The following is a 24521-nucleotide window of genomic DNA, read 5'->3' on the forward strand; positions in this document are numbered from 1 at the left end:
CCGGCGGGGGGGGGGGGGGGGGGGGGGGGGGGGGGGGGGGGGGGGGGGGGGGGGAGGGGGGGGTGGGGGGAGAAGAAGATGTGTGGGATGAGGGGGAGGGAAATGGAAACGGGGGGGGAGAAGAAGATGTGTGGGATGAGGGGGAGGGAAATGGAAACGGGGAGGAGGCGGTAATTTAAAAATCAATCAATCAATCACTAAGTATGGACATCCATTTAGCACTTTTTCCACAAATACGACATTGAATCTTGGGAAGAGTATATTGGCTAGTAAAGACAATACTGCAATAGAAAACAGGAAAATGCTTTGAAGGTAAACCCTAGGACAAATACAAATGGATAACTATTCTTGACTACATTAACAAAATAAAGAAAATTCTACCATGGAACTTCAAATCAGTGGTAATTATATAAAATGAAATATATCCACATCAATTTTTTCTTAATGAGATTTTAATATCATTATATTGATGGAGGAAGGACATTGGTTAATTATAATAAAGAGACTGCCTTGGCCCATTTTATTGGTTAGAACATAGGTGGGTGGAAAAAATAGAAGAGAATGCTGGGAAAAAGAAACTGAGTCAAGGAGTCGCCATGGTTCTCCCACTCCAAACAGACGCAGGTTAAGATCCTCCTTGGTAAGCCAGCTCGTGGTGCTACACAGAATATTAGAAATGGGTTAGATTAATATGTAAGAGCTAGCCAATAAGAGGCTGGAACTAGCCGGGCCAGGCAGTGTTTAAAAAAAATACAGTTTCAGTGTAATTATTTCAGGGCATAAGCTAGCCATGCGGGCAGCCGGGTGCCGGGGACGCAGCCCCGCTGCTCCTAATTCAACATTATATGATTTCTCTTTGCTTTCTTTTATTTACTCCCATATACTCTTTGTTATCTTTTAAATTCATGGCCAATGTTTCACTTATTGTAGCTACATGCATATGATATATATTCCAAAATATTATCTTTTCTGTTTAATTTTCTTGTATATATGTTTTTATGGCTGGCAACTTAGTATTGGATGGCTAGTTGTGTGCTGTTTCCTGAACAAGACCATTTCCCCAACTCTCAGCATTCCTTAGGTGTCCATAGTTCTTGCATTGGGTTGAGACCTCATGTTCTTTGCCGAAATCACATTGCTATGCTACTGCTGTTTTCCTTGTTCATATTTATGCAGTCATGGTGAGACTTTCTGAGTATAGTTTCTGATTTTAACGAGAAGAAAGTACTTACTCCTACTAATCAACTGTAAGCATAGTACAAAATAAGATCATGTAAGCTAAGAGAAATATAGTTTATTTTTAAATAACTAAAAAATGAAACTTTGTATTTTCTCCCAACAACAAATAATGTACGGGGAATGCTAATTTCCCTGATTTACGCATTGATCGCTACACAATGAATACAAGTGACAAAATCTAGCATTCTTCTTTAAAATTTGATGAATGTATATAGTTGGTGTATGGTGATAAATTCATGAAACAAAAATGAAAAATTCTTAGAAGAGAACTATGGTGCTAAGACAGTGGATATTTTATTAAAATTAAATTTTAATAAAATGAAAAAAATGATCATTAAAACTAAGTTATGAAACCCACACGCCTGGGATGGGAGCCTGGCCCTGGTATTCCAGTGGAATTTTTTGTGGTTACTATTGCTCAACTGGGCTGATAATTAGAGTTACTTTAATCTATTTATCTATTCATATCTTCTCAAGGATTTGCCATTAAACTTCAAAAGTTTTTATGTCACCTTTAAGGTCAGAATGAATGGCCAACATGGGATGCCAATCCTCCTGAGATATCTACTGTCACAGACTGATTCCCCTGAGACATATATGGAGCTTGAGATGTATACCTTGATACTGTTAAAAACACAGTCCAAAGTTGTGTTCTACAGTAAAGCTTGTCCGGGAAGGAAAGTAGAACATTTCAAACAAAGCTTTCCCGTGTGTTGGTGTAGGCAAACACTGAGCTTGAGGCTTTCCATACCTCATTTCCTTTGTACATTTGTCTGTTCGTAAAACAATGGTTAGGACTAAAATCTACAGTGATAGCAATTTAGAATTGTAATGGAAACAAAATCCAGCGATTTTTACTTTCCAAGTGAAAACAAAATAAAAGTAATGGCAATAAATTTTGAATATGCATACTACAGAAACACCACAAGCTTTCTTCTACCTTTTGCTTCACTACTCTTTCAACCATAACACAAGGCTTTATATTATTCTTATTTTGATGCAGGAGATCAGAAGATTCCTCTTAGAAGATGTTAAAGTGATGGTTATACCAAAAAGAGGGAAAACCACATTGAATTTGGCTATCCTTATAAATCTTCTTCTGCCTTGAATTAGAGTGAAGTTTATTGCTGGGAATTAGTATGTCTCAACATTTCAGAGTCAGGGTTTCTTTTAGGTGATGGGCATTTCATACTTTCTCCAGTAGCAGCCACCTGTCATTGGAACTACTCCGGAGGTAAGTAAATCAGATATGCTATGCATTGTCACTTGCTGAAGAGAGACTCTATGGAAGAATGAGAACAATTTTTTTTAATTATCCTCTCTGTCCTCCCCAGTCACAAATCATAAAGATATGGTGGATGGTGAGTAAGGATAAACATCAGTCTATATGACCATGATTGAAATGTAGAGAAATGAAGTACAATTTTCTTCACCAATTTTGAAAATATTGTTCCTTATATTTTATCCTGCTTAAATATATGAAGATATCATGCATTTTCTATAATTGCTAATGTGTACAGAGGAAAAGAACTAAATAAGGGTTCTCATTAATCAGGGAGTAAATATGGGTGTGCCTAGATCTGCTTCCCAGACTACTATGAATCTTTCAGTTATAGGAGGATATACCAAACAAGTGAAACTCATTTTCCAGAACTTATGCTAATATTCAAAAGCCCATATATTCCTCACAGTGTTTGATGCTCCTTAGACTTCCAATGTCTATTCTATACAAACATGCATTTAAATATTATAAGTATTGACTATGAATATCATGATCTAGTGCTGTGTGCATCAACCTATTTAGTGTAATTGAGCTCCATAGATTTTTTTTTATTATACCTATCTCTGTCAGAAAAGAAGTTCAGTGTCCATCTGTATTACTTTCATATGAGCAAACTGCTCACAGTTCCCTAGCATGAAGTACACCTTCTTCTAAACAGTGTCTTTCACTAGAAAAATAAATGAGGTAAGGACCTCATGATAGTTTAGAATTCTGCTGATACTCAACTAGTATGTTTTATTATTTGTCCTAGGAACTTGTCATGATCATTTCCAAATGACGCTGATGGAGAACATTTCAGAGATTACAGAATTTATTCTTGTGGGGCTAACGGATGTCCCAGAACTACAGGTCCCTTTGTCTATTGTCTTCACTCTCATTTATTTGATCACACTGGTTGGGAATCTTGGGATGATCATGCTGATTGTGCTGGACTCCCGACTCCACACTCCCATGTACTTTTTCCTCAGTAACCTCTCCCTGGTGGACTGTGTTTATGCCTCAGCAATCACTCCTAAAGTAATGGTTGGGTTTCTTACAGGAAATAAGGTCATATCCTACAATGCCTGTGCTGCTCAGATGTTCTTCTTTGTAGCCTTTATTGCTATTGAAAGTCTGATCCTGGCCTCAATGGCTTATGACCGCCATGCAGCAGTGTGCAAACCCCTGCATTACACTACCACTATGACAAGTACCACCTGTGTTGTAATAGTCACCTGCTGTTACATGTGTGGAATCCTGCAATCTTCCATCCATGTCGCCCTTGCATTTCGTCTCTCCTTCTGTCTTTCTAACATAATTAATCACTTTTTCTGTGACATTCCTCCTTTGCTAAACATTTCATGTTCTAACACCTACACAAATGAGATTACACTCCTTATCTTGGCTACACTGGATGTTGCTTTCACACTCTTGGTTATCTTGAACACTTACCTGCTTATTTTCATTGCTATCCTGAGGATGCGTTCAGCTGATGCAAAGAAGAAGGCCTTCTCTACGTGTGCATCCCACCTCATCACTGTATCCATCTTCTTTGGGTCACTTATATTCATGTACTTACAACCCAGCTCCAGTCATACCATGGAGACAGACAAAATTGCATCTGTGTTTTATACCATGGTCATACCCATGTTGAACCCTTTGGTCTACAGCCTGAGAAACAAAGAGGTCAAAAATGCATTCATGAAAGTTGTTAAAAAACTAAAGTCTGCAGTGAATTTAGTTAATTAATTATAAAGTATTTCTTGAGAATGTGAAACTTTGGACCTGTGTCCTTGAGGAATAATTTGTATGTAATTATTTTGTATGTATGGTTAGAATTGTTAGTTTACAAAACAAAAATCTGTATTCATGCATTGGTTATATGACTAATTTATAGTGAAATTGGGGTCTACCTAGGAAGAAATGAGATATCAATTTAATATTTAAATCAATATTATGCCATAGAATTTCACATGCAATACCACTTCATAATTTGATACATAATATTTTTAGTTTGACTTCATGTGTGCATGAAAACAGTTACATTTTTAAATGTTTTATTATTATCATTAATAATTATGACTGCTTCTTTTTAGAGTTTGGTTACATAATTTTCCCATCTTGCTTTTCCCTTTATTCATAGTATATACTTCTGCTTCCTTTCTTTATTATTCTTGACCTCAATTTTCAATAAATATTAAAGTTAAAATAGCTCCATGATATTTGTATGAGATAAATTAATTGTTCTCAGGTATTAGTATAATAAAAATTTATCTTGAGATTTTTGCCCTGAGAAATTCCAGGTTCTCACCCCAAATACCTTAATTTCACATGGTTTTTAGTGACACAGAAATCTTTAACCATTATGTTAAAGTAATTTTAGTGATGGAGTTTTCATGAGTGGAAACAAATTATCTAAATTTAACTAATAATAAATTCTAGAGGGGAAATACAGACTGCAGTCTACAAACATTAATTCGTAGGTTAATTTGTATGCTTCATAATTTATATAGTTCTAAGTTGTAATATACGAATACTCTCAACATTTAAGTAGTATTTTTCTTAAAGAAAATATGTATAAAATGCTGAAAACTATTAACAGAGCAAGAAACAAAACAATTTAAAATATCTCTTCATTTCCTGCATTCTAGAAAATGTTTAACCACATCTAATATATTTTTTTTCACAGCAAAATTTTCCATCATTGTATTTCTGTAAAGTTTTTGTAAGTATACTCCTGAATCTACAATTAGAAGTTTATAACTGGATTCCATATGGGATGGAAGTCATCAGAAAGATAAAATTGACAATGCATTTATTTCATTACTGAATAATACTTTGAGTTAAATGAAGATATTAAACTCAAGAATAATAACAATGAGAACCACTTTTTTGGTGGGATGCAGGTGGAATATTTGATAAGGAAACTTAATAGTAGGGTTACCATGGAAGTACAGTAATTGTGAGCACTGGAATTGATACCCAGACAGAACTGTGCATTCCCTGTGCTAACTGATCTTTATCAGTCCACTTGTCATATCCTACTCTTGCTGTTTAGTAAATTTACTAAATGAATATTTAATGAACAATTATAATTAAGTAGCAAATTATTTAATTTGTGAGTGTTTATAAAAGGGAGTAAATGGGTGAGTGAGTTAGAGAAAGCATAACTGATGCAGAGTGGATTAACAAACACAAAATGGTATTCTTTGTTAATGATCACAGGAATCACAGTGATGATTCTATGCACTTTAGGAAAGGACAACTCAGAGGTTAGTGTATAACAATCTGACTTCCTATACATCACAGATCTATTTGTTTTTAGTAATTGTACCTTGAACTTATCTCTCAGCATGCACTCTACCTTGAACCCTGAAACTGTTTACATGCTTAGGAAATTAGGAAAAGATCATGGGCCTGTGTCAAATGAACAATGACAATTATACTATCAGAGAGCCTATCTGAGGAATTCACAGTAAAAATATAAATATCAGGGAAATAGCAATGGCTGCCTTATAGATATAGCAAAAATTATTTCATTGACTCTCCACTATGAAGCCTTTTCTGACAATATTAATTCAATAGTTAAAAAGGACCACTTATAGGAATGGAGCATTAGGAATATCTAAATTTTTGAAAACGAACTTCACAAATGAATAAAAATCAATGTCAAAATTTAAAAATAATTTTATGAAACCTCTATAGCAGAGACTTCAGTTTCAGAGAAGAAAACACTTTTATGATAAGTACTCAATAATATTATTAGGAATCTAGAAAAATATACCTAAGAAACATACAAGTAATCACCAGTCTAATATCAAACTTCTCATTAAAATTATAAAGGTAAGCAGTCAATAAAATTTACTCTTAAATTTGGTGTTTTTTTTAATGAATATTTTGTATGTAAATACAATGGATCTCAAACTGCTTATTGCTTTCTTCCAACTTTTCCAGCCTACTCCAGGATATTTTCTTTTCTAACTTCATGTTTTTTTTTATTTATTATGATGCATTGGGTATAATTAGTCCAGAGAATGCATACAGGTATGGGTACATCTTACAAAAAGGTTCACTAAAAGGTGCTAGGAAAGAATTATGAATTTCCAAGGACTAAGAAAAATTAGTCAACCAATTCTGATTTTTATGTCCTGCCAAACTAGAAATATAATGTGTTATTAAATATGATGTCTCCAAGTATGTGAAGATATGAAGGCATTTTGATATCTACAAATTATGAAGTACAGAGATTGTATTTCATCAAGATTTGAAAACATCTCTGTTTCTAATTTTGGTGTAGATAAAAGAGTTTGGAACATCTTTGAAACAAATTTTGCTTTCCTAGCTTTTTGTCCTCTCTCCACCAAGTGATGATAATGACAGAGAAATCATCTATTAATGGAAGACCTACAATATACAAATGAGCATTAATTTTTCTTTTCTCAATAATGGTAAATGTCACAGTTTGAACTCAGGTAGTTTATTTTTTAAATAATAAAGATTTTACTCGCTGCAGGTGTAGGTTGTTCAAACAGGAAAAAAGAGAATATACTTTTGCCTTATATAGTACTTCATATCTGTACTAATACTGGTGCTTAGTCTAATTAGTTCTACAGGAAACTAGATAAAATAGCCAAGAAGTTGTCAGAGTAATACCTGAATATAATTTGAAATTTCTGAGACGCACATCTCAGCTTCAGAAACCTTTGAAATCTATATCATGACTAGATTTTAAGATATTTATGCAAGTTCTCCATCAATTTACTTCCCCAAAACTCAATTCTGACCAAATTTTTTTATAACCATCCTTCTGTAATCAAAATAGCTTCTTTGTAAAGACATTAGACGCTTTGAATAATAGGGGATAGTATGTGTAAGGACAGTGAGTGCTGAGATGTGAGGGGATGATTACTGATGTTTACAGTTTTGTTTCAGTGTGATATAAATGGTTGAACTGGGTCTAGAATCAGGATTAAGATTTATATTACAACAGTCTTTTGAACATACACTGTGTTGCCTGTAAACTTCTCTTTTATTCTAAGTAATGTTATTGTTACCGTTACCATGTGGGTTTCTATCTCTAGCACCTAATGAGTATTCTCTGTTTCTAACTGATCTAATTCATGATGACAATATCCAAAGAAGTTTTAAATTATCTTCACTTTATNNNTATATCCCAGGATTTTTGAATGTCTTTATTTGGGAAATTCCCAAATAATTTATTTCTTTATTGATCAACAATTTCATTGTAGATTTCCCCACTACATTGACTATGTTAATTTTTAGGTATTTTTCTTTATTTTTTTCTATTAAAAGGAAATATGTTTTGGTATCTTATATGTCTTCTTTATTATTGATGAAAAAAGAGTTGCATTTTTTGTTGATTTTATACCATTACATACTCAAGCTATTTTTAAATTCTAGGATTTTTACAACAGTTGTTGGGAGTCATTTATGTCTATTGTTTTTGGTAAGTCTTTAAGATTAACATTGTATAAGAGTTGAGAGATAAGGCACTCTTGTGTCATTACTTTTCTTATTAAAATACTTTGAAGGAAGTGGAAGAGGGGAAGAAAAGGGGTGAAGGGGAGGGTTGAGGAGAATTTGAGGGAATGGTGTACTCTAGATGGAGGAAGGACAGATATGAGAGCAAGGAAAGAGATATCATGATTGAAGGAGCCGTTATGGGGTTAGGAAGAAACATGGCATAGTTGAGTTTTCAATACATTCCCTTGTACTCATAGAGAAGCACCAAGAAAACCAGGAATGTTAGTCACACAGGGATGTCTCATCAATGGAGGAGTTAAAACCAAATACCTGCATTCCATGCAGAGAGCTGAGGTTAGAAGTTGTTAATGACATGAACTTTTCTTTTAATCTACAGGGTCAGACCTCACACAAATTCCCCAGATTATTCCTGACTCTTCTCTCACTAGACCATTAACCATCCATAGGTGAGATATCACATGTATTTTATGGCCCATTGACATCTATGCTATCAGTTGATACCACATTAAATTCTTGGTCTTTTAGCAATAGAATCCACTGTCACAGACAAATCCAGCTTCTGAAAAGTTTCCACGTATATATTCTTTAAATTTTATTTTACACCTTGAGCTACAATGATCATGGGAATTAATATTGCTCAGAGAATATTTTCCATATTGCACTTTGTTTTAAATATGCTGGCAATGAACCCTCTGGGATTAAACTTCAAATTTTTATCCATGATGATGGATGACTCTACAATAGGTTTTCATTCTAATATCTTTACCCAGTTTGCTTCTCCTTTGGACTTCTGTGCATACCCACTCAAATATACATCTATCTGTAGATATAAATAACTTGAGGAACACCTATCCACAATTTGTGACAATAGTAGGACTTAAAATTATGCTACGTGACGATACAGATCAAGAGTCTTACTCCAATTAAGCCCTTCTGTGGCTTAAATGATAAATATTTTCCAGAGGCTCATATATTGGAACACCTGGTCTCAAGATGGTAATGACATTTAGGGATGCCTTAGAAACTGTAGGATTGAGAGTATTGGTGAAGAACTTGGGATAGGCTTTGAAAGTTTAAAGCCTCACCCTTTCCCAGTTCACGTTTTATGTTTTCTACATGGGGAAGACATGTAATTAGCCATGTTCCTGATCCTGTCACCTGGTGCCATCCCCCCATTATGGACTTTAACCCCCTGGAACTACAAACCCAAATGAACTCTTCCCTCTATAAGTTGCTTTTGGTCATGAAGCTTTATCACAACAGCCAAAAAGTAAGTAATAAAAAAATTTACCCAGGCAAGCAAGAGAGATAGGAAATTGCAGTAATGAGGAAAGACCTTGAAAGACATAGGAGAGGTTCTGTCTCATGATCTAATCTGCTTTTGCTGCTCACAAAAGTAAGGGGGCATTATATGGCACTGTTAAAGACCAATGGCTCTCAAATTAGAATGTGTTTTTGAAATGTGTTTCTTATTATCAGATAGGCAGCAAGTAAATCCATTATATCTAAAGGATACATTCTCAGACAGACTTCAATCAATGAAATCATAGACAGCAACAATGATGTGCTTACCAAGAGTTAATATGATGCGTAATCCAATAAGTCTAGAACCCTACTCTTGAGAAGGATACTCCTGATAAATACACCTTGCAACTTTGCTTTCTGGGACAAAATTCTTTAACTTTTATTCTTGAAACAAATCAAATTTTAGGAGAGCATAGAAGAAAAAAGAGGGGATGGGTGGGTGGGTGGGTTTGGGTGTGAGTGTGCTTGTTTATTAGCATTAAAGTAACCGTTATAAATAAACCTTGGATAAATACACATAGGCGTGCACACTTCTATAAATGCAAAATACACCTTACTGTTACTCTCCTTCGAGAAATGCCCACTTGTCATGATACTTAACATAGAGTTCTTAGAGCACCTCTCTTTCTAGTTTTCATAAATCTAAGTGGGCATCATATTTTCTCTCCTTGAAACATTTTTCCATCAAAGATACAAGTCCAGTTTTGCTTGGGTACAGATCTCTGTGAGAGAACTATCCAGGCAGATTCCAATGTGTTAAGGGGCTGAGGACCTAAAGCCGCTGAAACTTCCACTATGGAACTTGAGATCAGAGAAACAATAAATTCTCTTAGTTTTTCAAAGAAAGAACTCATTCCTGCAGTTTAATTTTAAAATCTTGTTGCATTATTTAAATGAATTCAAAGGATATTATTGTGGAAAAAAACATTAAAGATCTGAAAGCTAAAATATAATGATGCAGAAGATAAGGACTATGCAAATCAGACTTACAAAATGAGCTATTCATCATGTATATCAATACCATGTCATTATACTGTACAATGCACATAAATTCCTTGAGTTATATTCATAAAAAGAATATAATTAAAACCAAATTAATCTGTGGTGGTAAAATATTAGATTATTTCTTTACAAATATATGTTGAAAGAAAATTTTTGTTGAGACATAACAAGGCTTTGTGACAAAGCTATATATTAGAGGTGATGAAAATATGATCAAATATATTTGAATTGGAAATTTTTATATATTTTTTATTTTTACTTAAAAATTTCCACCTCCTTCCCCCCTCTTCCCTTCCCCTCCCCCATCCTCTTCCCCCTTCCTCTTCAGTTCAAAGAGCAGTCAGGGTTCCCTGCCCTGTGGGAATTTTTTAAAAAGAAAACAAACTATCTTCCTCAGAGGAACTCTGAAAATTGTTTTAAATAATGAAAAATATGATAATAATGAATACAAATCATAATTCTAGAATGTGTTCAGAAACTTCAATGATGCTTGTTGTTATTTTTTGCCCAAATTGGCTGTAGTCCAAGTGAAGTGATAATTGTAGGCTCTATTCCCTGAACTGCCAATCCTGAACACCCTCATAAACATTCTCAGCAAAATGTTTATAGACCTCTAAAGTGTTTGCTTGGATGTACAATGTGGAATTATAGGCCTCTAGAGATATTAACTGAAAATAAATGATATTCATGAAATATATATGCAAGAGAATCTAAAAACATGATTTGGCATGACATTGCTCCCCTAGATACTTGCAAAGCTCACCACTCGGATCTTGAAATTTTTAAGCTGAAACCCAGATTTTAATTCACAGCAAAGTTTCACAGATTTGGATGAATAGAAGAAGACTCCACAACAAGATGATTTCCTGGGTGTGGACATTGTATAAATACCGTAAATATGAAAGTTTTTCATATATGTGTTCCACCATTGCAGCCCTTCTTCCAACACTTGTCAGTTCCTAGGACATTGGTAAGTAATTTCAAAGCATTGCATCCTTTAGGAAAAACACTCATACCTTCTCTGAGGCTCAAGGATTATTTTAGAGTAAGTGAAAGAAAGTTTGTTAGAGCAGAAAGATGGGTTAACGTAATACAAAATTTCATACTCTAGACTCTATATAAAACTATTTAAATTGGTAACTACCAAGAATTGTAGTTACCTGCACCTGGACCACAAAAAGGCTACCAAATCTAAGCCAATGAAGGGGAAGATTTTTAGAGGACACCAAACTATACCTCTGAAATACTAGCTATTGATAGACCATGGAAAAGGAGGATTGGCTCATTTTAGTTCTGTACCCACTGTTAGCCCATAAACTTCCAGAGATTACTGCAAACCCACATATCTACTAACTGTGCAATTAATCCCAGTGGGTCATGTAACAAATGAATAGAAATGAACGTGAGAAAGAGATTGGTGGGGAGTGGAAATTTAATGGGGTTGTAGAAAGGGGGACTGAGAATAAAGATATTCATAAAATATATATGCAAGAGCATCAGAAAAGAAGCTTAAATTATAAAATATACAAATAATAATTTTCCTTCGCAAGTTAGACTTGTAGTGGGAGCGAGAATATCCAACCATTAAAATTTACTGAGGGAAAAAATGAAAAATAATGTCTAGAAATTTTAAGCCCCTGCAAGCAGACACACAAATTCTAGGTGTCTTTTTGCTCAGGTTCATTTCCTATTCCATTCAATATCACCACATTATACCAGTTTCTAAGGACAGATAATCTGATGCCTTTTGAAAAGGCTAGGATGATAGTTATCCTTAAAGGAAAGTGAGGCAGCAGTACCTCCTGTTTTGATTTAAAAAGATGGTTAGTGCAGAAAGATAAATAAGACAAAAATTCAATTGTCAAAGCTATCTTTAGGGTCCAAAGGCCCTTTTCTACAGCAGTTACAATAGTACAACCCCTAATCACCTTATCCACCAAGGAGGGGAATAGAGCCAGATGCACTTTGAAGTATGGTTTGTTTGTGAACAGTAAGAATATAGGAAGTGTAAGGGAAACTTTTCCATTTTACTGTTTTCATTCTTTAAACTCAAATGAAGTAAATAAATTGGTGCTATTGGGAGAAGATACACTATTTTATAGAAAAAAGAAAAAAAATATGTGAAGGGAAATAAACAAATCTTTGCTTTGGTCTTTTAAAAATTCTTCCTTTACTAATTTTCTTTTAATTTATCTCCTGGGATGAAACCCAGGGTATTATAGAAGTGGGCAAACTCTCTACAACTGAGCTATGGGCTTAAACCTCAGTTTTTTTGCTTCATTTCTTTTTATTATGTTTATTTGAGTGTATACTAGTGGTGTACAAACATGACCTAAGGTATATGTGAGGTCAGAAAATAATACGCAAGCAAATCAGTTCTTTCCTTCCACCAGAGGCACCATTTCCTTTTACTATATCATACCACTGACACTATATTTTTATTTTAACATATATAAATATATCAACACTTAACCCAGAAAGTGTGGAACAGATATACTGTTTCCTAAATGTGACAATGTTTAAAGAAAATGATCCAACAAAGGTCCTCATAAATTAGGGAGAAATAAATTAGGTACAAGTATCCCTAGAGAAGGTCACAGATCATTGGTTATATTTAAAATAATGAAAGATATAGTGAAGAAGGAAATAGATTTTCAAATTAGTTATACAATTCCAAATCTTAGTGAACTGTTCTTCACAATGTTCTTTGCCGGGTAAGTTTTCAAAGTATATCTTAAACAAGAATGTTTGTAGATAATACAAGTAGTTATCATGTCTATGATAGTTTAGTTTAGAACAGACTATACAGTTAGAAATTCAAGGCAAATGGAATTAAGTCCCACAATTATAATAAAGAATACCTGTTGCAGTGACTGCCTTCAAAGAAGTTTGAAGTACCATTTGCACCTCTTCCATATGAGCAAAATGCCTGACTTTACCCAGTTAAAGGATATCATTTTGAATGTAGATTCTGCTCTGTATATAAATTAAAAATATAAACACAAGAACTTTTTTTGTATTTTTTATCTGACAATAATAAGCTAATATAAATTTTATTTGTACATCTCCTAGATTTATTTCAGATCAATTCACAGATTACTTTCATGGAGAATATTTCAGAGGTGACTGAATTTATTCTTGTGGGGTTAACAGATACCCCAGAACTCCAGGTTCCTTTATTTATCATCTTCACTCTCATTTATTTGATCACACTGACTGGGAACCTTGGCATGATCATATTGATTCTACTGGACTCCCGACTCCACACACCCATGTACTTCTTCCTCAGTAACCTCTCCCTGGTGGACTTCATTTATGCCTCAGCAGTCACTCCCAAAGTAATGGAAGGGTTTCTCACACAAAACAAGGTCATATCCTACAATGCATGTGCTACTCAGATTTTCTTCTTGATAGCCTTTGCCACTGTTGAAAGTTTCCTCCTTGCTGCAATGGCTTTTGACCGTCATGCAGCAGTGTGTAAGCCTCTACATTACTCAACCTCCATGACAAGGACCACATGTGTCCTAATTGTTACCTGTTGCTACATCAATGGATTGCTCCAATCCTCCATTCATGTTGCTTTCACTTTCCACCTCTCCTTCTGCCATTCCAATGTGATTAATCACTTTTTCTGTGATATTCCTCTAATACTTGCTCTGTCATGTTCTGATACCCACATAAATGTGATTATAATCTTTATGTTGGCTTCATTTGATGTTGTTTTTGCTCTCTTGGTTATCTTGAACTCTTACCTACTTATTTTCATTGCCATCTTGAGGATGCATTCAACAGAGGGCCGAAAGAAGGCCTTCTCAACCTGTAAATCTCATCTCACCACTGTTTCTCTCTTCTATGGGACGATCATCTTTATGTACTTACAACCCAACTCCAGTCACTCTATGGACAGAGACAAAATGGCATCGGTGTTTTATACCATGATCATCCCCATGTTGAACCCTCTGGTCTATAGCCTGAGAAACAAAGAGGTCAAGAAGGCATTCAAAAAGTTTGCTGGAAAAGTACTGTCTTTACTTGGCTTAATCAATTAACACATTTTTTTCAAGACTTGAAATCTTTCATTGTGCCTGTACTGTCTAAGAATATTTGACTTGTAATTATTTCTTATATGTGATTTACAATTGAATAGTTTTCCACAGATTATATCTACAACACTTCTTTCTATTCATTGGTTGAAGTGATTGTAGATAGCACCCATTTCCAAACTATTGTGAAAAGAACATCAATAAACACAGCTGCAAAAGTAACAGTTGAACATGATGTTGCTTCCTTTGGTCATATATCAAGGAATAGTAAAGTGTCATTGTAAGTATAGTAGAGCTTAATTATATCACTTTTTATCATTTTTAGAATTCTTCACACAGATATCCATAGTAGCTACATAAGTTAGTAAAAAAAATCACCGACAATAAATTATATTTTCCTTTTTCTTGCACCCCAATTAGAATTTGTTTTCCTAACTCTTTGGTACAAGATAGGATATTGTAAAGTACACCAATAACACACAGAAAATTGCAAGTAGATCTATTATTAGACTTAATCTTATAATAGATATATTGGCTAAGATCAGTAAAACAAATGACAACAAATGTTGGTAAGCATGTAAAGAAAAGACAGGAGCACTTATTCATTGCTGCTTGGCTAGACACTTGTACAGTTTTTTTAGAAATCAGTGTGGTGTTACCTTATGAAGCTGGGGAAAGGTCTACCTCAAGTCTCAATTGTACCATGTTTGGATATTTACCCAAATGATTTCTATGTTCTACTTTAGAGACACCTGTGTATCCATGTTCACTACTCCTCTGGCTATAGCATAGATGTACATAAACTAGTGAATAGGTAAAAAAAATGGGGCTCATTTATGTAAAAGTATATAATTCATCTGTTGTGAGAAATAATTTTATGAAATTTCATGTAAATCATCAAAAGTAGGCTAACACAGAACTGAAAATAATTCTGATATCATTCTGATATCATATATATGTATATACGTGTGTGTGTGTGTGTTAACCTTAGCTTTTAAAAATTCCTCATGAAAACTGTAAACATCATAAACTACTGGTTATTTCAATCTTTTCTGTTGACAACATTTACATAAGTTGATATCTACATCTGGTCCATTCCCCTCCATGATCAGAATGTACCATGGAAGAGGGTAAAAAGATTGTATTAGTGAGAGGACATAGAGAATGTGATCTGCTCAATCAACAAATCAGGACTCAGACTCAAAGAGACTGAACTGATGAGCACAGGACCTGCAGGAGTCTGCACAAGTTTGCTAAGTATATGTTATGCCTCTTTCTGATTATTTTTATTAGACAGTGAGAACATGATTCCAGTGGAATCACCAACCAGCACAGGATATTGTTAGGAATTAGGTTGCTCTACACAAACGGATGACATGTTCCATTGCTAAAGACAACATTTACACAATTTACTGAACATTGAAAAGTGGACCTGACATTAACATTGCGAATCCTCTGTGTTTTCTAGGTATTATTGGGATTTTAAGTTCCATCTTTGTCTTAGTTCCAGTCTTCTTTAATGTTTCTATCATCAGATTGAAGCCTATTCTATAAAGTCTTGAATTGTCTTCTTTAACTTTGATCAGTCTTCTGGTTTTGCTTTTATTACTCATGTGATTGTTATCCTTAAGGTCTATCTTCTTAACTTCATTTACCCATTTCTTTGTATCTTCCTTAAACTCACTGAATTCTTTAATGAAATTTAGGATTTTATTTGTAAGTTCTGTGTCATATGGCTCATATTCAAAATTCCCAATCTTAAGTATCTCTACAGATCTGAAAAGTTTTATTGAAAATATACTGACTTGAAAGTTCAACATTCTTAGTATATTTGGAATGATAAATGGCAATGTGAATTTCTTTATTTAGTCACAAGTCTGATATGGTCAGAACATATTTGGACATAATGCAGGATTTGTGAACAGGTTGAGACTAAGAGATGGAAATATCTTGGATGGAATGAATTCATGTGGACAGAGGGGATTGATATGGTGTTCATTATTTTCCCTACTGTCCAAGCCCAGAGTATGTAGGTAGATATGGTTTTATAGATGTGGGACATGGTGTAGGAGGTTCCTATGGGTTAGGAGATATCTAAAGAGTGTCCTAGTGAAAAACTAGATTTTTTTTTTTGGTGAAACTAAGGGGGCAAGTCTAGGATAGATACTATGTGGTTGGAGCTTGGACTTGTTTCAAGTTTTCCTTTTTTATGAGAATGTGTGAATAGTTACTTCAATTGGCTAGTCTCTATATAAGCAAATGAGAAATGAGAAGGTTGACATGAAGAGTGATTGGATGAAGTACAGAATTTACCTATGAGTGGTTCCATATAGGATCGGTTCTGGTCCATCTAGAAGCCTAGAGTTTAGCTGCAGTGCAGCTATTATTGGTCAGAAAAAAATAGGGACATTGGTTGTGGAAGCCATGCTAGATCTGGAGAGTTACAGAGATTATCTCAACAGGGATGTGAGAGAGAATTTCATGGACAGGCCCTGGAGGAAAATGTGGGATGCCTCAATTTTTCAAATGAAGAAGAAAAACATATACCTATATGATATACTTTGTGTTAAGAAAAACAAATTTTGTTGCTGATTTCAGTGGGATATCTGGGAGTTTCTGAAAGACACTTAAGAAAATGTTCAACATCCTTAGTCATCAGAGAAATGCAAATCAAAACAACTCTGAGATTCCATCTTACACCTGTAAAAATGGACAAGATCAAAAACACTGATGACAACTTATGCTGGAGAGGTTGAGAGGTAAAGGGAACACTCCTGCATTGCTGGTGGCAATGCATGCTGGTACAGCCCCTTTGAATGACAGTGTGATGATGTCTCAGAAAATTAGGAAATAACCTTCCTCAAGACTCAGTAATACTACTTTTGGGTGTATAGCCAAAGGATGTTCAATTGTGCCACAAAGTCCTGTGCTCGACTATGTTCATAGCAGCCTTTTTTGTCATAATCAGAATCTGGAAACAACCTAAATGCCCTTTGACCAAAGAATGGATAAGGAAAATGTGGTACATTTATACAATTGAGTACAACATAGCAGAAAAAATAACATCTTGAATTTAGCAGGCAAATGGATAGAGCTAGAAAACATCATTTTGAGTGAGGTAACCCAGATACAGAAAGACAATTATCATATTAACTAACTCATAAGTAGTTTTTAAACATAAAGCAAAGAAAAACAGCCCACAAATCACAATCCCAGAGAACCTAGACAACAATGAGGACCCTAAGAGAGATATACATAGATTTAATCTACATGGGAATTAGAAAAACACAAGATCTCCTGAGTAAATTGGGAGCATGGGGACATTGGCAGAGGGTTGAAGGTGAGGGGCTAGGTAGGGAGGGGATTAGAAAAAAGTGTAGAGCTCAATAAAAAAGAACAAAGAAGAAAATATATTTATCATCATAGCAAAAAGGAAAAACAAGTTTCTTGTTTTCAAGGCTAAAATGAAAGAATAAAATGTCCCAGGGCCGTCTTTTAACTTTTGAGAAAATATGTGATCAGAACACTTGTTAAACATGCTTAAGTAAAAAAAATTAATAAAACATTCAAGCTTTTGGTTTGTTTACTTTTCTTCAACCTGCTTATGGAAGACCAGTGACTGATAACTAGAGGCTGTTCTCTTTTAGCTCTTCTTCTATTCCCCAATGTCTTTGGAAATGATATTCCACTAAATCCAAACAATATCCTTTATTGTCACTAGCAAGATAAGGCTAAAAGCCAATGTGGGTTGATAAGTCTCAAGAGACATTGCTCACGTGTACTGCTGCCCCTGAGATACATGTATAGTTTGATCTCTGCTGTGATGTTGGCAATATTACAAGACCAGATTCCATTCCACAGCAGATATCTACCAGTGGAAAATTAGAACAGAAGGATTCTTTTATTGATATAGATGGTAGGCTAATGATGTGGACATGAAATATTTCAGACCTCTCCTTTTTACTTCTCTTGGTCTGTCCCTTGCAAGACAGTAAGTATTAAAACTACTTGTGTATAGCTAGTCTGAACTATATATAGGGCTAAAATATCTGGTTATTTTTGTTTAATAAGTGTAAACAAAAATTGGAGCTAATGTCTGGAAAAGTGAAGCAAGTAGGTCACAGAACTATCATTATCGATAATATTCCTATGTTTGACCTACTGTGCTTTACACTATGAGGCTGCACAAGGGCAGCAAGCTTTTCTGTCTAAAAATCTTTAGATTTTGTCGTGATTATTTCACTCCAGCGGGAGATCATGCTCTAATTTTCTAATATTGATAACGTTCGACAGGATTAGAAGTTCACCAATTATAGCTCATTTTTAATTTCAGAAGGTTGTAATTCTTTCAACCTCAATTTAAAATTATCAATTACTGGGTCCCTTTCCCTGAGAGTATTAAACTCTAGACATTAATATCATGAGCTAAACATTCTGAAGAAACCAAGAAAATATGAGCAAGGCCATAGAAGGTAGCAGACATGATTTGCATAATTTAAAAATGTTAATATCTTTTATAACTTGGGAGAACTTACACATTACTTATAATGTACTTGAAGAAACTTCTGTGAATTAGGAATATTTTCACCTCAGTCATTTTAAAAGTATATAATTACAACATCTAGTGTCTTTGAATATAAAATGGTATCAATTCAGAGGGAGGAAAATGCACACTATTCCAAAGTTAGATGTTGCTCTCAATGTAAGAGGCAGGCTCATACGTAAACATAGCTGCATAATCAAGTGCCATCTAATCCAATATGACAATGTTACAATGTGGTACACCATGAAATACTTCATGTTTGAGGTTACAGATTATGTAGAGAGAACAAAGGTAACTCTTCCTTGGCTTTTACCCTATCTCTCTCAAAAACAAATGCAACAAACTTCTCTGATGGTAATAGAAAATATCCTCTGAAAAATATTAGTCCCATTACATGTAAATAAAGAAGTTAAAATTGTTTCTACTTTTTGAAAGAACTGTGTTTTTAGGTTTCCATGTACCTGCACCATTTCTAAACTTCACAAATAAAATGGCCCATATATAGTGATCATCTGATCAAAGGTTCAAAGTAAAATTTCTAAGAAAAGTCCTTATCAAATTAATATAAAACTGAATATCCATGGGGCAGTATCCTAAATCAGTGCATAGACACAGCTAGGGCATTGAACTTGGTTAACTGTCAGGCATGGGAAATGAATTATATATACTTTGCTACTAACATATAGTAATTGCATTTTCCTATATTGTTAATGCTTCAAAGTAAGACTTTTATGTATCTTTTAGACAGGTGTGTTTGAAATTATTGAAAAAAACAGGTCCTTTGCGGGTTACTAAAATAAGAAAACTGAAATAAGTCATACATTTAATAAGGACCCCTAAGAGGAGCAAAGAATTAAAAGTTTCTATTTTCTCTACTCCCAGATAATGGCTCTATTTAGCACTTTTCAAACCAAAATCCAGTGTAGTCTCCATCACACTAGAGAATGCTGCTTTGTGAATAACAGAACTTAATCATACTTAAAAATCACCATGTTAAGTTCTGAATAGAAAATTTTTTCATTTCTTCTTTTCATTCTAGGAACCTGTCACAATTCCCAAATAGCACTGATGCAGAATATTTCGGAAGTGATGGAATTTGTTCTTGTGGGGTTAACAGATGTCCCAGAGCTGCAGGTCCCTTTATTTGTCATCTTCACCTTCATTTATTTGTTCACACTGGTTGGGAACCTTGGAATGCTGGTGCTGATTCTTCTGGACTCCCGACTCCACACTCCAATGTACTTTTTCCTCAGTAACCTCTCCTTCGTGGACTGTGTTTATGCTTCCGCAGTCACTCCCAAGGTAATAGAAGGGTTTCTTACAGGAGATAAGATCATATCCTACAATGCATGTGCTGCCCAGATGTTCTTCTTTGCAGCCTTTGCTACCATTGAAAGTTTCCTTCTGGCCTCAATGGCCTTTGACCGTCATGCAGCAGTGTGCAAACCCCTGCATTACTCTACCACCATGACAGCTACAATGTGTGTTCTGCTTGTTTCTGGTTCTTACATAAATGGCATCTTGCAATCTTCCATTCATGTGTCCTTTACTTTCCAACTTTCTTTCTGTAATTCCAATGTGGTGAATCACTTTTTTTGTGATATTCCCCCACTACTTGCTCTTTCTTGTTCTGCTATCTACACAGATGAAATTGTGCTTTTCGTGTTGGCAGCATTCAACGTCGCTTTTACTCTATTGGTTATCCTGACCTCTTACCTACTTATTTTTGTTGCAATCTTGAGGATGCAGTCTACTGAGGGCCGGAAGAAAGCCATCTCCACCTGTGCATCCCACCTCACCACTGTTTCCATATTCTATGGCACAATTATCTTCATGTACTTACAACCCAGTTCCAGTCATTATATGGACACTGACAAAATGGCATCTGTGTTCTACACCATGGTTATTCCCATGCTGAACCCTCTTGTTTATAGCCTCAGGAACAAAGAAGTCAAGAATGCAGTCAGGAAGTTTCTTGGAAAAGCAGTATCTTCACTGTGATTCGTCAATTTAGTGTTACATGTTTGAAAATGATGTTAACACTTCCTGTTATTTTTGTTGATAAATATCTTAAAAATCATTATTTCTTGATTTTAATATTTCTGAACATATTTTCATAGATAAGGCTAATTCTATTCATTCTTCTAGGATTATGACTAGGGAAAGTTAATTTTGGATATTCTGTTAGATAAGTCATGTCACTCTGAAATTCAATATTGTAATCACATATACTATAATACTTCATAGTGCCACCACATTGTCTGTATGAACTATTGTATAATTATTTCCTCTTAAATGAGAAATTAGTTTCTTGAGAATGGAGGTAGCTTTTATGTCTCAGGAAATAAACAAAAGTCACAGCTCAGACATCTCCCAAAATTGAAAAGATTCAGGATGCCAATGAAATTCACCAGGTTCCAGAGCCCAGAAAGTAACAATACTCCCAAAGTCTGATACAGAGAATGATAATGGCAAGCTATTGATATCTAAAGGAGACTATCAAGTCACACTACTTGAAACCTGTTTATTGGGTTTTAATAATTCATTTTACCCTCAGTTGTCAGCCATGGTGATTGGACATTCTAATGGTGCTTCTATGTTAGTTACAACCATATTCCTGTAGATATCTCATCACCCATACTCATGTAAGTCACAACAAGTCTAAACTTATTGTTTCAGAGGGACAGACCTGCATTATCTATTCTATCATTGGTAACCTCTATGGTTTTTATAGACTTTATTTTATATCTCAGGACAGTTACAAGAAACCACTTTGATGGCACATCATGAATATATATATGATGAATATATATATCATGAATATATATATAGAGAGAGAGATAATAAAGGTATAGTTTCAAATATATTGCACAAGTTCTACTACTTTCTTGAGTGTTATATACAATCTTTTGTCATATTTAGCCCTTCTCTCTCAACTTTTCTTCTTTACCCATCTATCTTTATGCACATTTTGTTTCTCCATTTAAGACCAAGTCAAACAGTCCTTGATGTGTGGCCATCCAGTAATGTATGGTCAATTAGCATTGACTACACTGTTAGAGAAAACTGTTTCTCTCTTCCAGCAGTTATTAGGTGGCAGTACCTTCTTGGCCAGTGGTAGGATTATATACATGTGTTCTCTGACATTTCTAGTTTGGTTATTTAGTTTTTTATAATTCCACCTTCATTTTAATTTTAGTGCCCTTCAATATTTCTATCCCTATACTGATATCAGTTTTTTATTGATTTTTATTGAGCCCTACATTTTTCTCTGTTTCCCTCCCTCTTCCTTTCCATCCCCTTCAATCCTCTCCCAAGGTTCCCATGCTCCCAATTTACTCAGGAGATCTTGTCTTTTTCTACTTCCTATGTAGATTGAATATGTGTATGTCTCTCTTCGTGTCCTTATTGTTGTCCAAGTTCTCTGGGATTGTGATTTGTGGGCTGGTTTTCTTTGCTTTGTGTTTAAATACCACTTATGAGTGAGCCAGTGTGGCTATTTCTCAGAAAATTAGGAAACAACCTTCCTCAAGCCCCAGTAATATGACTTTTGGATATATATCCAAAGGATGCTCAATATTTCCACAATGACATTAGCTCAACTATGTTTATAGCAGCATTGTTTGCCATAGCCAGAACCTAGAAATAATCTAAATGCCCCTCAACTGAAGAATGGATAAGGAAAATATGATGCATTTACACAATGGAGTACTACACAGCAGAAAAAAATGACATCTTAAATTTTGCAAGAAAATGGATGGAACTGATACCAGTTTTTGAATACCATGCTGTTTTTGACATTTTACTCTATTATTTGTTTCTGTTTTTCTTGGGCATCTATCTCTTGGGTTGCTATTGCTATTCATGTTAATTTCACTGATCTGCTTGCTAATGTCTTCTCCAAACACTTTAAACCTTTTGATAAGTTTATAATTATTCTTTCAATTTATTTGTTGTGGGGTTCATTCACATCGTTTTCCTTGGAAGATAATTCTTTAGGGAATTGCATTTTATGGAATGTATACATTTTTGGATTTGCATACTGTCTCTGTTTCTGTAATGAATTCTAAGCATGCTGACTTCTTTTTTGACTCTGTGTCTTATACGGGATTCTTGGCTGCCTTAAGCTGTGTGACCTGGGAAAGACCTCAGAGTTGGAAACAGCATGAGTAGGTGAGTTTCCAGGGACTCATCAAGTTTTGTAGCCATACAGATGTGTAACCAGGCTAAGCCTGGAGTTTGGTACAGTGTAGTTGATCTGAGTCAAGGAAACGCATCAGCCTGCTAAACCCTTAAATAGGATCTTTCCAAGGCTTGGAGGCTGAATGTTGCATAAACAACTAGAATAGAAGAAGGGAAGGGGAACAGAAACACTTGTATGACTACAGGTTCTCTGGAAGCAGGTAATGCTGGCATGAAGTGAGTTTTAAAGCCATAGCAAGAGACTGAGGGAAGGGCAAACAGCTTCCAGACTAGGGGGGCTGGAGAAGAGGGAAATGGAGGGAGAGCAATGTAGTCTACCTGTTTATGTCTCATTTTTCTTTTCTTCAAATGGATGGTTCATTTTTTCCAAATATGAATACATTTCACTTCAACTATTTCTCTGAAATGTTTATGCATAAATATTATCTTTTTGTTATTTTTCACATTCAACTTCTTCCAACACCTACTATCTCTCAAATTCACGACTTTCTCTTCTTTAACTTAATATAAATTATACATAATACATACACATATATGCTTAAACTATTATATCCATTTAGTCATGTATATACATATATGTACATATTGTGTATAAACATGTATATATATGTGTATTTTATAGGACTGACCCAGATTGCATAAATATATATAATACATATATTTATAAATATATAATATTTATATTTAAGTATATATGTATCTAGGACTTAACACATGGAATTGTATAATCTATTTGGGGGCCTTTCACAGAAGAAAACCTATTCTTCTCAGGAGAAATTTCCATTTCTAATTTTTAAATTAAATAACAATTGCAACCGGAAATTATACTTGACTAATGAATAATAATTTCCTTGAGAGGTAAGCATCTAGGCTCCCATTTGTAGGACTCAGCCTTCTTGGCCCTTGCCTGGGGAGGAACATCCCATTTTCCTGCCCCCACCCATCAAGCCCAGGAGACCCCTAGCAGCCTCCACACACCAGCTTCCATTCCCCACTACTTTTATAGCCACCAGAGCCTTGGCCCAAACTGCCCCTGGAGAAGCAAGCTTCTGGGATCTCGCTTGGAGGCTTTAGCTCTCTAGGTCCTTGCCCAGGGAAGAACATTCTATTCCTCCACTGCCACTCAAACTGAGAAGTGGGTGTTGAACCTGGGATGTCTGGAAGGTAAAGTGAGTACACGAACACAGGCTATCAGCTGCATTGCAGGTTCTTCTTCTACCCCAAGCTTCAAACCTCCGTCTTTTATTGTAAATTTTACACAAGGAAATTGATTCTACTTTTATATCACAGGTTAACCATTACATGGAAAAAGCAGTTCACAAAAAGTACAAAGATTCTTTGAAATTAGAACACAATCATTCTTCATCACATTTCCGCAGTTCCCAAGCCCCATGCCAGCCACTATATTCTTAATTTTTAG

The 24521-nt window shown here is 34.9% G+C and overlaps 3 protein-coding genes across 3 annotated transcripts; all 3 read left to right on the forward strand.

Annotated features, from left to right (window-relative positions):
- Positions 1-3295: 3295 nt before the first annotated feature.
- On the forward strand, positions 3296-4249 carry LOC126498587 (olfactory receptor 5B12-like). The gene has a single exon (XM_050137376.1). The coding sequence runs from the start codon at positions 3296-3298 to the stop codon at positions 4247-4249; it is 954 nt and encodes a 317-aa protein (XP_049993333.1).
- Positions 4250-13413: 9164 nt separating this feature from the next.
- LOC126498600 (olfactory receptor 5B12-like) lies at positions 13414-14361 on the forward strand. The gene has a single exon (XM_050137390.1). The coding sequence runs from the start codon at positions 13417-13419 to the stop codon at positions 14359-14361; it is 945 nt and encodes a 314-aa protein (XP_049993347.1). The 5' UTR covers positions 13414-13416.
- Positions 14362-19963: 5602 nt separating this feature from the next.
- Positions 19964-20899, forward strand: LOC126498602 (olfactory receptor 5B12-like). Its single transcript, XM_050137392.1, has one exon. The coding sequence runs from the start codon at positions 19967-19969 to the stop codon at positions 20897-20899; it is 933 nt and encodes a 310-aa protein (XP_049993349.1). The 5' UTR covers positions 19964-19966.
- Positions 20900-24521: the final 3622 nt, after the last annotated feature.

Source organism: Alexandromys fortis, unplaced genomic scaffold (assembly GCF_014885135.2).
Source record: "Alexandromys fortis isolate MF-2015 unplaced genomic scaffold, M_Fortis_MF-2015_v1.1 scaffold_3, whole genome shotgun sequence".
NCBI classification, from domain to species: domain Eukaryota; kingdom Metazoa; phylum Chordata; class Mammalia; order Rodentia; family Cricetidae; genus Alexandromys; species Alexandromys fortis.

Bases quoted from the DNA above. Each gene is read 5' to 3' on its own strand.
- LOC126498587 (XM_050137376.1), top strand. From the start codon at position 3,296: ATGACGCTGATGGAGAACATTTCAGAGATTACAGAATTTATTCTTGTG.
- LOC126498600 (XM_050137390.1), top strand. From the start codon at position 13,417: ATGGAGAATATTTCAGAGGTGACTGAATTTATTCTTGTGGGGTTAACA.
- LOC126498602 (XM_050137392.1), top strand. From the start codon at position 19,967: ATGCAGAATATTTCGGAAGTGATGGAATTTGTTCTTGTGGGGTTAACA.